At 46.9% G+C, this 11612-nt stretch overlaps 1 protein-coding gene across 7 annotated transcripts in view; it reads left to right on the forward strand.

Annotated features, from left to right (window-relative positions):
• The window catches only part of LOC4578011 (sodium/potassium/calcium exchanger Nckx30C), a 71320-nt gene that overhangs the window by 52667 nt on the left and 7041 nt on the right, over positions 1-11612 (forward strand). For 6 of the 7 annotated variants that reach the window (XM_061654687.1, XM_061654695.1, XM_061654688.1 and 3 more), the window contains exons 4-7: positions 292-499; positions 5877-6073; positions 11125-11382; positions 11472-11608. In XM_061654687.1, the coding sequence (XP_061510671.1) occupies positions 292-499; positions 5877-6073; positions 11125-11382; positions 11472-11608 (800 nt within the window). The remainder of the gene's footprint in view (positions 1-291; positions 500-5876; positions 6074-11124; positions 11383-11471; positions 11609-11612) is intronic. The other variant, XM_061654694.1, reaches the window with a different exon arrangement.

Here is an 11612-nt window from a genome sequence, read left to right on the forward strand (position 1 = left end):
AAACCGCTTAAACGCTTTACTGCATTTATATTAATAAGCTCTTTCTAAAAAACAAAACGACACAAAAGTAAACCAAAATTTTACATTCCATTCCAAACGAAAAAAAAAACTCATAAGAGACACTACCCACGCGCTTACACTCCACACTCCATAACCACGATTGGCGCAACACAAAAATCGGTGGATAGTGCGCGAGTTTGCTCGTTTGCTACCTTTCCTGCCGTACAGTACGCTAACCACTTTTCCGTTTTCTTCTCACCTCGACGATGCAACACGAACCCGCCTCCGCAGGGCAATGCCGCCAACTCGTCGGAAACATCGATGGCCACGCAGCCGGGCGGTTCGGTGACGTCGCGGGCGGCCTCGGAAAGCCGATCGGGACCACCGGGTTCGAGCAGTGGCAGCGTACCGATCCACCAGAATCCTACCGCAACCGGGGCCAAATTCCGACACGGGCTGCTGCAGCTGATGATCCACACGATCGACCCGCTGCACGATGGTAAGTGCCGTGCCGTGCCGATGGCTCCTGTATGTATGCTCGTTCATTCACGGTCATTCACCACCACGCCACCCTTCCCACACACACCCACACACTCACTCACACAATCACAGCTCCTCTCGTCCTCAGCATCATGCCCTTTTGGTTCCCCTTTCCGCTCCTACACTCATACCATACCAAGTCATTAATCCTTGATGTAAAGTACAACACAATATGGATCTCTAGAGATCTGCTTGCTGTATAAAGCGAATAAAGACATGCTCACTAATACACGTTAGAGTGTTGGATATGGTTTTTCGTTGTGTTTTTTCTTTTTGTGTTACTAGCTGTTTCACGTTTTACACACACACACACACACGCGCGCGCCAACAGAGCTGACGAGAAGAAGCTACCGCGGCACTGCGCTGTTTTCTGTCTGTCGCAAATGGTTTAATTTGTGTTTATATGTACTTTAACCTCGCTCCCCTCCCACTCACTCACACACACATAAACGCGCGAGGGGAGCTTTTCCTGTGCTTTTCCAAGGCTGTGTTTTTGTTTCCATTTGTTTGGCAGGCGTTTTAAGTACGCTTTTCATCACTGCTGCATAAAACCACGCAAATATGTTAAAGTGCACGACAGCAGGCCCTTCGTAGGCTTGCCGTCCCGTTCCGTTTATGAGCTTAAGTTAATGATTTAACCTCACATCATGAAACATCACCCGCCCCCACCCCTCACCCCACGAAACGCTCACTCACACTCATTTAATGTGCGCCTTCACTTTCGTCCATTTCTGCGCTCTGTGATGCTTTTATGTAAGCTGTGTCTCTGTTTTTTTTGTGTTTGCTATCTTTCTCTTCATTTTCCTTTTCCCATCTTTTCCCGCTTATAGTTTGCTCCGTCAGCAGACATCTTTTTTCTGCCACAAAAGCAGTTTCATTACCATTTGGTGAAATCATTAATAATCTTCTCGTCACACCACACATTAACCAACATCGCTGGCATAAAAATGAAGAAGAGCATACATCACCACCACCAACCCATCATCACCCTTCATCACATTCACCTCTCACAAGCGCAAGCAACGAAGCATACGTTACGAACGAAGCTCCAGCGTGCTGTCATTTTTCTATGCCCCCTTGCGCGGAATCTCGCAGCAAAGCAGCAAAGAGAACCGGCTAACGTCTGCTTCGCGTGCCTTGCCATATTCCATATATGTTCTGTGCAATGGTTTTGCGCTCGGACAGTGCGTGGACTGCAGTGGGGTTTGTAGCACGAAGCCTGCAAGCCCGCTCGCCACGGTGCCGTGCGAGCGGAAAACCATCGTAGGTCATAGTTTAAGTACATTTGAAGATTAATATGTTTGCCATTTATGATTAAATGGAGTAGAAAGTTGCGTTTGCGGTTTGCGTTGATTGTTAGACGTAGTGTGTCGTTAATCATTTCGATTGGCATAGGCGAATGTGCAATATGATTTGTATCTAAGGCAAATAAAACAAGCGTGAAGAGAAACGAAACAATGTCGCGTCGGTTAACAGAGAACAAAAACACGCTTAAGTTAATGAAATGAGTTTTGGAAATAAGCAAAAATACGAAGGCGACAATGCCAACACTAGCGAGAGCGAGAAACAAGCTGCTGTCCAAACGAGGAAAAATGACATAAATCAGCACAAAAACGATCGTGTTCGGGAATAAAATGGAACCAAAAATTGATTATATTAATTACAATACACGCTCGTAAGCGTTATCAGTTCAGTTTTTCATTCCTTTGGCTTTGCTTTGGCTTTTGGGAGGATGATTTGACCTTCAGCAAAACAACTGTTAGCGACTGTTCCGTTCTTGATTGTGTTTAATCTGTTCGAAAGCCGGACGATGTGTCTTTACTGTGCGTCTTTATCATGCTTTATGTAAATAATAACACTTTCGTTGCTTTATTATTCATCATCTCATTTTAATGTGTTTTCGTCTCCACCACCACGTCATATGTCGGCAACGGGTTTCGATAAATTGCAAGCAAATTGCTAATTACGCGCCAAATTGTTGACACATTTTGATTTTTCCCCGGCAATTCCCGGTGATTTATTTCAACAAAGCGGTGGCATAAAACATTAATGGCCACTCTGCAAAAGCGGGTTCGATTCTGTTTTGGCCAACCCTGCCCATATTGTACCCGTGTGTGACCTCCTGTGTTAAATGTTTAATGCAAATTAAAGCAACCGATACACAAACCCACGGTAACCAGTTCCTTTTCCAACGTTCAAAATGGTGAAATGTGCGCAAAGGAAAATTGATATTTCGTTAGTATATTTTTCCCTTCATTACACCAACACACACACACCGAGACGGGTACAATCGGATCAATTTGTCGGCCTGTGGCTTGGTGTGATGGATTCGATTCCATCGTCGTCGTTCCACAGGCGGCACCACATTACGCCAAAACCCGCCAAAAACGCCACTGTGTGCCAAGTCATCTCCCACGGCATGGCCCGGTGCTCAAATAGGTGTCCTTTTGCTTTCATTACTGTGTTTGTGAGGCTCATACTACCACTCCACCCTCCCTCCCTAGTCTGGCACTACCTGCATTCACCCGCAAACAGGAGGAAGCAATAAAAAATTCAATACTTGCCATGTCAACCAACAATTAATCTTTTGCGCACCGCGGTTACGATTGTGTCCCGGGGCCACTGTCCTCGCCGCCGCACGTGTGGGTGTGTGTATGTGTGTCCAGTGCTTATGTTGAGTGTTTTCCTCTTCTTCGCACAGATTGTCTCATTTAACGGGCAGGGCAATCCTTTTGTTTGCGGGACCCCGTTTGGGCCCCGATGGGCGGGCACACTGATTGACCTCCAACTCATTATTTGTACACATTTTTGTGTTTTTTTGTTTTGCTGCTGTTTGCACCACTCGACGATGGCCACTTAATATTCGTTACGAAAAATTAGTCACTTCACGACAGCATGGACAGCGGGACATTGGGTTGGGCAATTTGATGAAGGAGCTTTTGTTAATTAGCTCTTTATTGACACGCAATTTCTATAAAAGGATTTGGATTTTTTGAACTGCTTTTAGAAAAGGGAATTTATGTTTTCAAAAACTACTTTTAAAAAGAGTGTCATGAGCAAACGACTTCGCAAAAAAATCTAAACTATTGTAGAAACTAATCCACGTAATCTCGGTTAATGGTTACTATCCATTTCCTTAAGCCACAATTTCCAAACCACCAACCGACTCGATCTACATCTATACCCCATCTTACGCCGCGAAACGGCGGAAGGAAACGTTGCATAAAATACTTAAAATAATCACTGAAGCAACAACTCAGCCCCGCAAAGCTTCCGGACGTGCATTCGTGCACACGGTTCGAAACGGTTAGTGCTGCTCACCAACACAGACACACATACACATATACACAAACCTTAAGTGTGACGAACACAAGAACGCTGGGTAAACAGTTCCATTAAAAACCGAAAGAACCGATGGCAAAGCGCAAAACGACAGCGGCCATTACTGGTGGCCGGTCGGTGTTGTGCAAAATGGTTATGAGTGTGTAAGCATTTGCACACAGCCATTGTTCACCCGGCTTTCACCATCACCATCGCCACACATTTCAGTGCATTTGTGCATTGGCAGTGGAGAGCAAAGAGTGTGTGTGTTTGTTTGTGCGCCGAAAGTGCGCCGATATGCACGTCACTGCCATTTTGCTGCGTGAAGGATGTTTGGCACGTGGCATGGCAGTTCGACTGTATGACGCAAAGCGGACATACAGAAGTAGAATAGCAGGCCAGATGGTATGCACTTGGATGACAGTTTTAAATTTCATACACTTCACGTACGTTGATAGCGCTGCAGGATGGAAAAGAGCTTTTAATTGAGGCTTTTAAAAATGCACCAAAACTGCAGCAGTTGTTCAAGCAATGGAATGGAATATGTCGCTTTTTTGTACAATATTTAAACAAATTACTCTTTTAATCGGATACATAAACTCATCCTTTATTAACCCTTTCGACTACGGAGTGCATCCATCGGCGGGTAGCACCCACCGAAAAGCGCCATCTTTTATTCATTCGAGCAAGAATGTAAATGGATCCATTTATGTAGCTACTGCTTGTGGCCCACAGTGGCTAGTGGAGGATACGTGATCTTGGTCGGTGGATTGCGCTGAAGCCGTTCACGTGTTCGAGCTACTAAATTCAAATAAGGCCTGGCGTAACACCGGAGCCACCGTTTTACCCGACACGGACACTTCCGGTGCAACGTTGCAACGCACGTATCGGGCGCATGTGTTTTCGTTGGCTTCCGTTACAAACTTTTCGCTGCTCGACCAAAAGCTCACTGGGAAAGTGAGCACTCACTATTCCTAACGTCCATCACGCTCCCAAACTAATACAAAAAAAGAAACGCCCGTTCATACCGTACCGCCCCGAAATGGGTAATTGTGTCGAGGGAAACTTTTCCAAGCGCTAATTGCAACGGGCCATCGGGCTGAGCGCAACTTGCAATGTGTTTATGCACAATGTTCCACCCGAACGGAGGCGGAAATGATGTAAGGGAACCTCCAAAAGCACACAGAGAACAAAAAACACACACACACATCGCATTATGATTTAGCAAGCCGCGGGGAACAAGCGCACAAACTAATAATGACATATTGGAGTGGCGCAAAGTTTGTCTAATTTGTTCTGTGGTCGTGTGTATGCTTCCTTAATTTAATTTTAATTTTAATGCTACAGTCGCTCGCCAAAACCGACGGTCAAATCATCTGCCACACTAGCAAGAATGCTGTACAGTGCTGTACATAAAAGTGTAAAACAACCGGCGAATATGTTAGTTTTTGTTTAAAATTGAAATGTTATTTGTTGAAAGCTGTTACTGTGATGGTAGTGTTGTTCTGTTCAGCGTTCATTGTATGTTTAATGTTAGAGATACTTCGTTACATGTTCAATGTACATCCTGGTGCAAAAGCTACTGCAAAGCCAGAATTAAACTGTATTTTATTTAATGTTAAAACAGATGAAAAGACATTGCGTAAAACAGTAAACAAAAAAAGCTTGTTTCTCCACTCGCTATCGCTCGCTCTGTTCTGTCCTGTTTCCTTCTCTGTTTCTTTCTGTGTCTTTCTCTTCGTTTCTCTCGCTCTCTGTCTCTTCCTCTATCTCTATTTCTCTCTATCTGTCTGTCTATGAAAATTTCCGTCTCTACAAAACACTGTCCGCGTCACAAACACAACACACACTGTTCGTGTAGCGTCGCCGCCGCCGCCATCGCCACCGCAGACTCAGAGAATAAAGCAAAAACGAAAACGAAACAAAGAAAACCGATCCTGTCAAAATTTGTTGCAGAAATTTAATCCATAATTGGCAAATTACCATACTAACATTACGTAATAACATAATAAAAGATCCCGTTCCAGGTAAAGTCGATGAAAAGGCGACGCAGCTGCACGCGATCGCATCGCTGAAGGTGCTGCTGGACGCCACCAAGCCGCAGCGGGGCGCAGCGACCTCGTCCGCGGCGAACCATGTTAAAATTAATCTAAAAGAAACCACCTTAGCTAGCGATCGTCCAAATGGAAATATAGATACAACAATTGATTCGGTAAGTACTCGCGGATGGCAACAGCCAAATGGGGCGAGCGACAAAAGCCAATTGGCAAGAGAGAGAAAAAACATTAAACCCATTTGTAGCTGGGGTCGGGGTAAAATGTTCGCAATTTATAATCGATTAACAACCAATCAGCGTATCCCACACACGTTACCATGGCGAGTGGGGATCGCCGGTTCTTCACTCGGCTCAGCTGGGAAAGTCCAGTGTCCAATTTTCCAGTCCAATCCTGTACCGCGCTTTGAAACGGCAGAACCTGTACGCCCTGCAGGCAAGCACTAAAACAAAACGGGCATAATCCGGAATTGGTCCGTCCAGCACAGCACGACAACACGTCAGTCAGCGTGTGTGCTTATGCTTCCTTTTTCCCTGTCCACCGGTGGAAAATGGGGGGAAACGGCTGACCATCACGGGAATGGAAGGCGAAACAAAACCCCTTTTTCCCGTGCTCGGAACTCGATTAGTCCTGAGGCCAATTTCAATTTCAAACCCGTCTCTGACCGACTCTGGGGAATGCATTGCATTCCTGTGCTGCTGTTGCTTTTCTCTCCCTCTCTCTCTGTCTCTCTCTCTGTCTCCCGCTGGTCGGTGGAAACTTGCCAGACGGGCCCGCTCTACAAGAGAAGCGAGCGGGTTGATACCCCGTCCGGCACAAAACGGTAGTAGCTGGAATGCCGTCTATTTATAGTCACGGCACAAAACCGCAAACGACGACGACGTCACCGGCTCGAATGCGAAAAGAGGTTTCGCTTACGGGAACGGCCGGCTCGAAACCGTACCGGTGTGCCTGTGCTGGCTCGTTGCCCATCGGAATGAGCTGGTTTTGATTGACAACTATCTGACGACTCTCCGGGGCGGCTACGGCCTTCGGTGTGGTTTCCGGTAGTTTGCATGGAGCGGCCCCGTTGGCCCCATCGCACTGGCAAAGCAACTGTTGCCGACTCGCCGTTGGACGGAGCACGGCCTGATGAATATTGCATGCGGCGTTTTGTGCAAAACGTGAGCGCATGGAAATTGAAACCCATTTTTGCCATTTACCATTTGCCGTACCGAGTGGTGACCGGCGGCAGTGCATGAGGCAGTGGAGGTGAGAGAGAGAGGCAGAGGGAGGTGGCGTTCAACACCGCTTTCAAAACCCGGGACTAACGTGCCGGCAGATATATTTTATGCGCGAAAGATGGATAAACTGTGTCTAGTTTTGAATAAATGTTTGCACAAGTGCGGGCTTGGGGGTGGGGGTTTTCCCGCACCGATCGATTGGAAAACTTCCGTGATCTGTCTTTGCATCCACTGCAGAAAAAGAGGAACAGTTTCCAGGTATGGACGTGCCAGCGATGATGATGATGATTATGATGATGGTGATGGTGTGGGATAGCGCATACCTGCACACGGAGGCGTTTTGGGGTTCAATATGAATGAATGTTAGGCAAAGTAGCGAACGAAATTCGAAATGGATGTGTTGAAAATTAATTTAAACCCAAGTTGGTCGGCTGGCGGGAGTGCTCTTGTGCCCAAGCGTACAGGGCAAGTCTAACGGCTGTCATATAAACGTCATTCCTGTTTAACAATTAAAAGTGAGGGAAAACTCCAATTTTGTTCCTTAATGCTTCTAATAAACATGTCATGCAATGCAAGAGGCACTAAAACTACTTCATGTCAAATTAAGTCGACCTTGTTAGTCGATTCAAAAGTTCTTTAAGAATTCCCATAGAGGGCGCTACTGTTCCAGTTTGCTCTGAGTATCTTTGCAGCTTGTGCTCAAGGCTCGCTATTGTACTCCCCTCAAACAATCGGCTGGAAATAGTTTCTTTCCCTAAGCCCCAAGGCACTCTACACTTGGGCCTATTTCAATATTTCATTATATGCATCGCATTGCTAGAAAAGCCTCTTCCGGAACATCTAAAGAATTCCAAACGATTGCCATCCTCTCCTTCAACAACCACCAGCCGTGCCACCCGGGGTGCAGCTCATGCAAGTATGATTCAAACAAACGTTTGCGACAATCGATGCCAGCAGGCCTGTCATCGGTTGTGCCATTTGATGCCACCTTCGAATTCAATCGAGCTAAAATGAATCGGGCAGCAAACGCTTTGGCGAAAGATATTTACTTTCGAGTGCACCCTGCCGTGCCGCAACCGGGCAGAGAGGGGCAATCGCTTTCCGCAAATTGATTTGAATCAACTTCCACTTCCGAATCCAGCAAGCCCAACATGAATCAAATGCGGCGCTTTGTTCGCTTCTGGCAGGGTTCCAACATTTCCACAGGAGCTCCAGGAGCCCCAACACACAGTTCTGAGGCACAGATGGGAAGCAAGTGCCCGTATGGCTGCACACACATACACACACACACACACACTCACATAAACACTTTCGGGTTTCAAGTTTCTTCAAGATTTGTGAGCTGTCTGTCTGCCCGGTTTGGCAGCAAATACTTTCCGTCCGTTTTTGGAAGACCATTTGTCTAGCGTAAACACACACTATGCGGTAAGGGAAGGGTTCTTCATGTACCCGGGGAGGAAAGTGTGCTAACAACAACAAAAATACATCCCACATTGCTCCCCCCCATTCCCCTTGTTTCACTCTGTTTGCATACCCCGTGGAGCTCATTTTTCTTCGCCGTACTTGAAATACAATCCCTGTCAGGCATAAACATCAGTTTTTGCTCCGGTCGATGGGATTTAGAAAACATTGCTTGTCTTCACCGTCAGCGCCCCGAAACCAGTCGAACAGTTACAACCATTCACTTGCTCGAATTTGCTAATCGAGTGCCTGATGTCCACGTAGCTGATGGACCCCTCAAACCGTTGAGGCTGAGGATCCACACGGTGATGAGAGATTTGAAAATGGCGATATGCAAATTCGATTCTGGGTCGTGCTTTTCCAAACGGAGCTGTCCCAACCTTTTCCCAAGCCCGAAAAAGCGTGATAGCGTGTGTTGTCATAAAGCGGCAACCCATCAACGGAGACGGAAGAGAGGAGTCACTCAACGTTTATCTAGATGCGGCTCGCTGTTAGATGATTATTGATATGATTCTCTCATCATAGTGCTCGTTTGCAGTGCCATCTCGCCTCCATTCCAAGCTATGGTCTTTCCGGGGTTCTTTCCATTCCTTTTTTCTCTCCCGAGTCCTTAAAACAGAGTGCTTGACACAGCATCACAGCACACAAAGAAGAACGCTGCCGAATGGGTTTGCCATCCAGTGGCAACGCCGTCGAACAGTCTCTTATCGAAAACACACCGAAAAACAATACCGAATCGCACAAACATTGCGAACGGTTTTCGGGTCCTGTAAATTGACTCTCCCGGAAAGCCTCGCTCGCCCGCCCGGGAAATTCGATCTGAGGGGTCGTTTGTGTTGAGACAAATGTAATGCGCTTTCGAAAAAAGGGACACTAGAAGCCGAAACCAAACAATGCTACAAACACATTTGATGTTTGCGTGCGATAAGCGATGGGAAGCAATGTACGAACCGGCACGTTTTCGGCTTAGGATGAAAACGCAAAACCACTTCAGCGCCTTTTGTCCTTATTGACCTATTGACGAATTCATTTATAGTATCAGTGTTGCTGGGATAAGGCAGACTTCCAACTCTTCATCGCCCCTGGTACTTCCCAGGGCTTACGAATGGCAATAATTGATGGTAATTTGGATCCTCCACGTTTTGGCTCCAGATAGCCAACGGATAGGCATAGCTCTCTGTGTGAGCGGGAACGTATCCCGTCTTTAGTGCGTATTGCGTATCCAAAGTTACAGCATTAGTGCCGGTTGGTTGAGCCCGCGCGGGAAAGGGTAAATGAACCCTGACGGAATAATAATCAAACGCGCTGCTGCTCCGCAGAAGACTTTCGCCCCCATGTAAGTGTGGCGTCTTCGGTTCGGCGATACACGCTTACATACTGTTTGGATCGCTTGGGAAGCTTTCAAGGATGTGTGCGGAGAGGCTAGCCACGCGAGTGGTAGAGTGGAAAAATCACGTGGGCATGAAATAAATCCATTAACCCATTTCTAGCAAATTGCAGAGCGCTCAACCGGGGAAGTTGTGTGTATGGGGGTGTCTGTTCCGAGCAAAATAACGTGCGCAGGGCACATAAACATTAATGTACCAGTTACACAATTAAGCCTTCAATGCAATTGCGAACGTATTCCAATAACACAGCAACGAAAAGATAACCTTTAAAAGTTGGACTTTCAGCCGAGGAAAAAAAACTACATTTCCATGCTTCGTACGCTCTGTTTTCTCATTGATTGTAATCATTCAAATTTCTCACGATTACAACACAAAAACCAGAAAGCGACCAGAAACACAACCAGGTCCTTGAACTTTCTGACTAATCGTTTCACCAAAAATATCCCCCAATTCATGGTTACACCATAGTTTCCCCCTGCTCGTACGTTTGACCCCCCCCCCCCCCCCTTCTATTCACCACCCATTCTGGGAATGCCGGGAAAAAAGGTCAACCGAACGAACTTTTTTCAAGGGCAAAGCTCTTTCCCAGCGCCCGAGCGGGGAGGGAAGACCGTTAAAGAGGAAGCTTTCCCGAGAGCGGAGAGCTTGTCAAATCGTTTATTGCGCACTCTGTCACACGTACTGCTGCGTGCTTCCCAGTCAAAGTGACACGTACGATTGTCTTCCCCGGGTTACGATGGCAACATCGCGGTGTGTGCGTGTGCCACGATGTAAGGGTGCGTGTGTGTGCGTGTGTGTTAGAAACGATGTATTTTTAATGGCGAGCTTTTACGTTCGGTCTCTTCTCGAAGCAATATGAGAGAGTGGATGTGTGTGTGTGCATGGGTTTGAAACTTCCGAGACGGACGTTTAGCGCATCCTTTCCGGAAGCTGGAAGAAGGTTAATAGATAAAGATGCTGGTTGACCTTGGTGAAGCACGCTGTTTGGGGCGCGCTTTCTTCTGAAACTAGGGAAACACACACACACACACACTTACACAAACTGGAGCTCATTTAGATCAAGAGACGATACACGTTAATAGATGCAAGAGGTACCACCAGCACCTAACCCATTCATGCCTTTCTCATGTTTTGCAGGGTAACGAATTAGAGGAGGAACCACCAGAAGCACTGAGCATGTCGTGGCCAAAGGGTGCTAGGAAACGAATAACCTACCTACTAGTAGCTCCAATTATCTTTCCCCTGTACCTAACACTTCCCGACACCAGAACACCGAGGGGCAAGCGGTTCTTCCCCATCACCTTCATCGGATCGATCGTGTGGATCGCCGTCTATTCGTATCTGATGGTGTGGTGGGCCACCGTCGTCGGCGAAACCTCGCGAATACCGCCCGAGGTAAGACCGATCCTGCCGATCCTGGTCACGGCACCAACCAAATTGAACCATCAACAAATTATTCACACTCTCGCGCTTCGACTTTGCAGGTGATGGGACTGACATTTTTAGCAGCAGGTACCTCCATTCCTGATCTGATCACCTCTGTGATTGTGGCACGCAAGGGCTTCGGCGATATGGCGGTGTCCAGTTCCGTCGGCAGCAACATCTTCGACGTAACAGTCGGGTAA

The sequence above is a fragment of the Anopheles gambiae genome, chromosome 3 (genome assembly GCF_943734735.2).
Source record: "Anopheles gambiae chromosome 3, idAnoGambNW_F1_1, whole genome shotgun sequence".
NCBI lineage: Eukaryota > Metazoa > Arthropoda > Insecta > Diptera > Culicidae > Anopheles > Anopheles gambiae.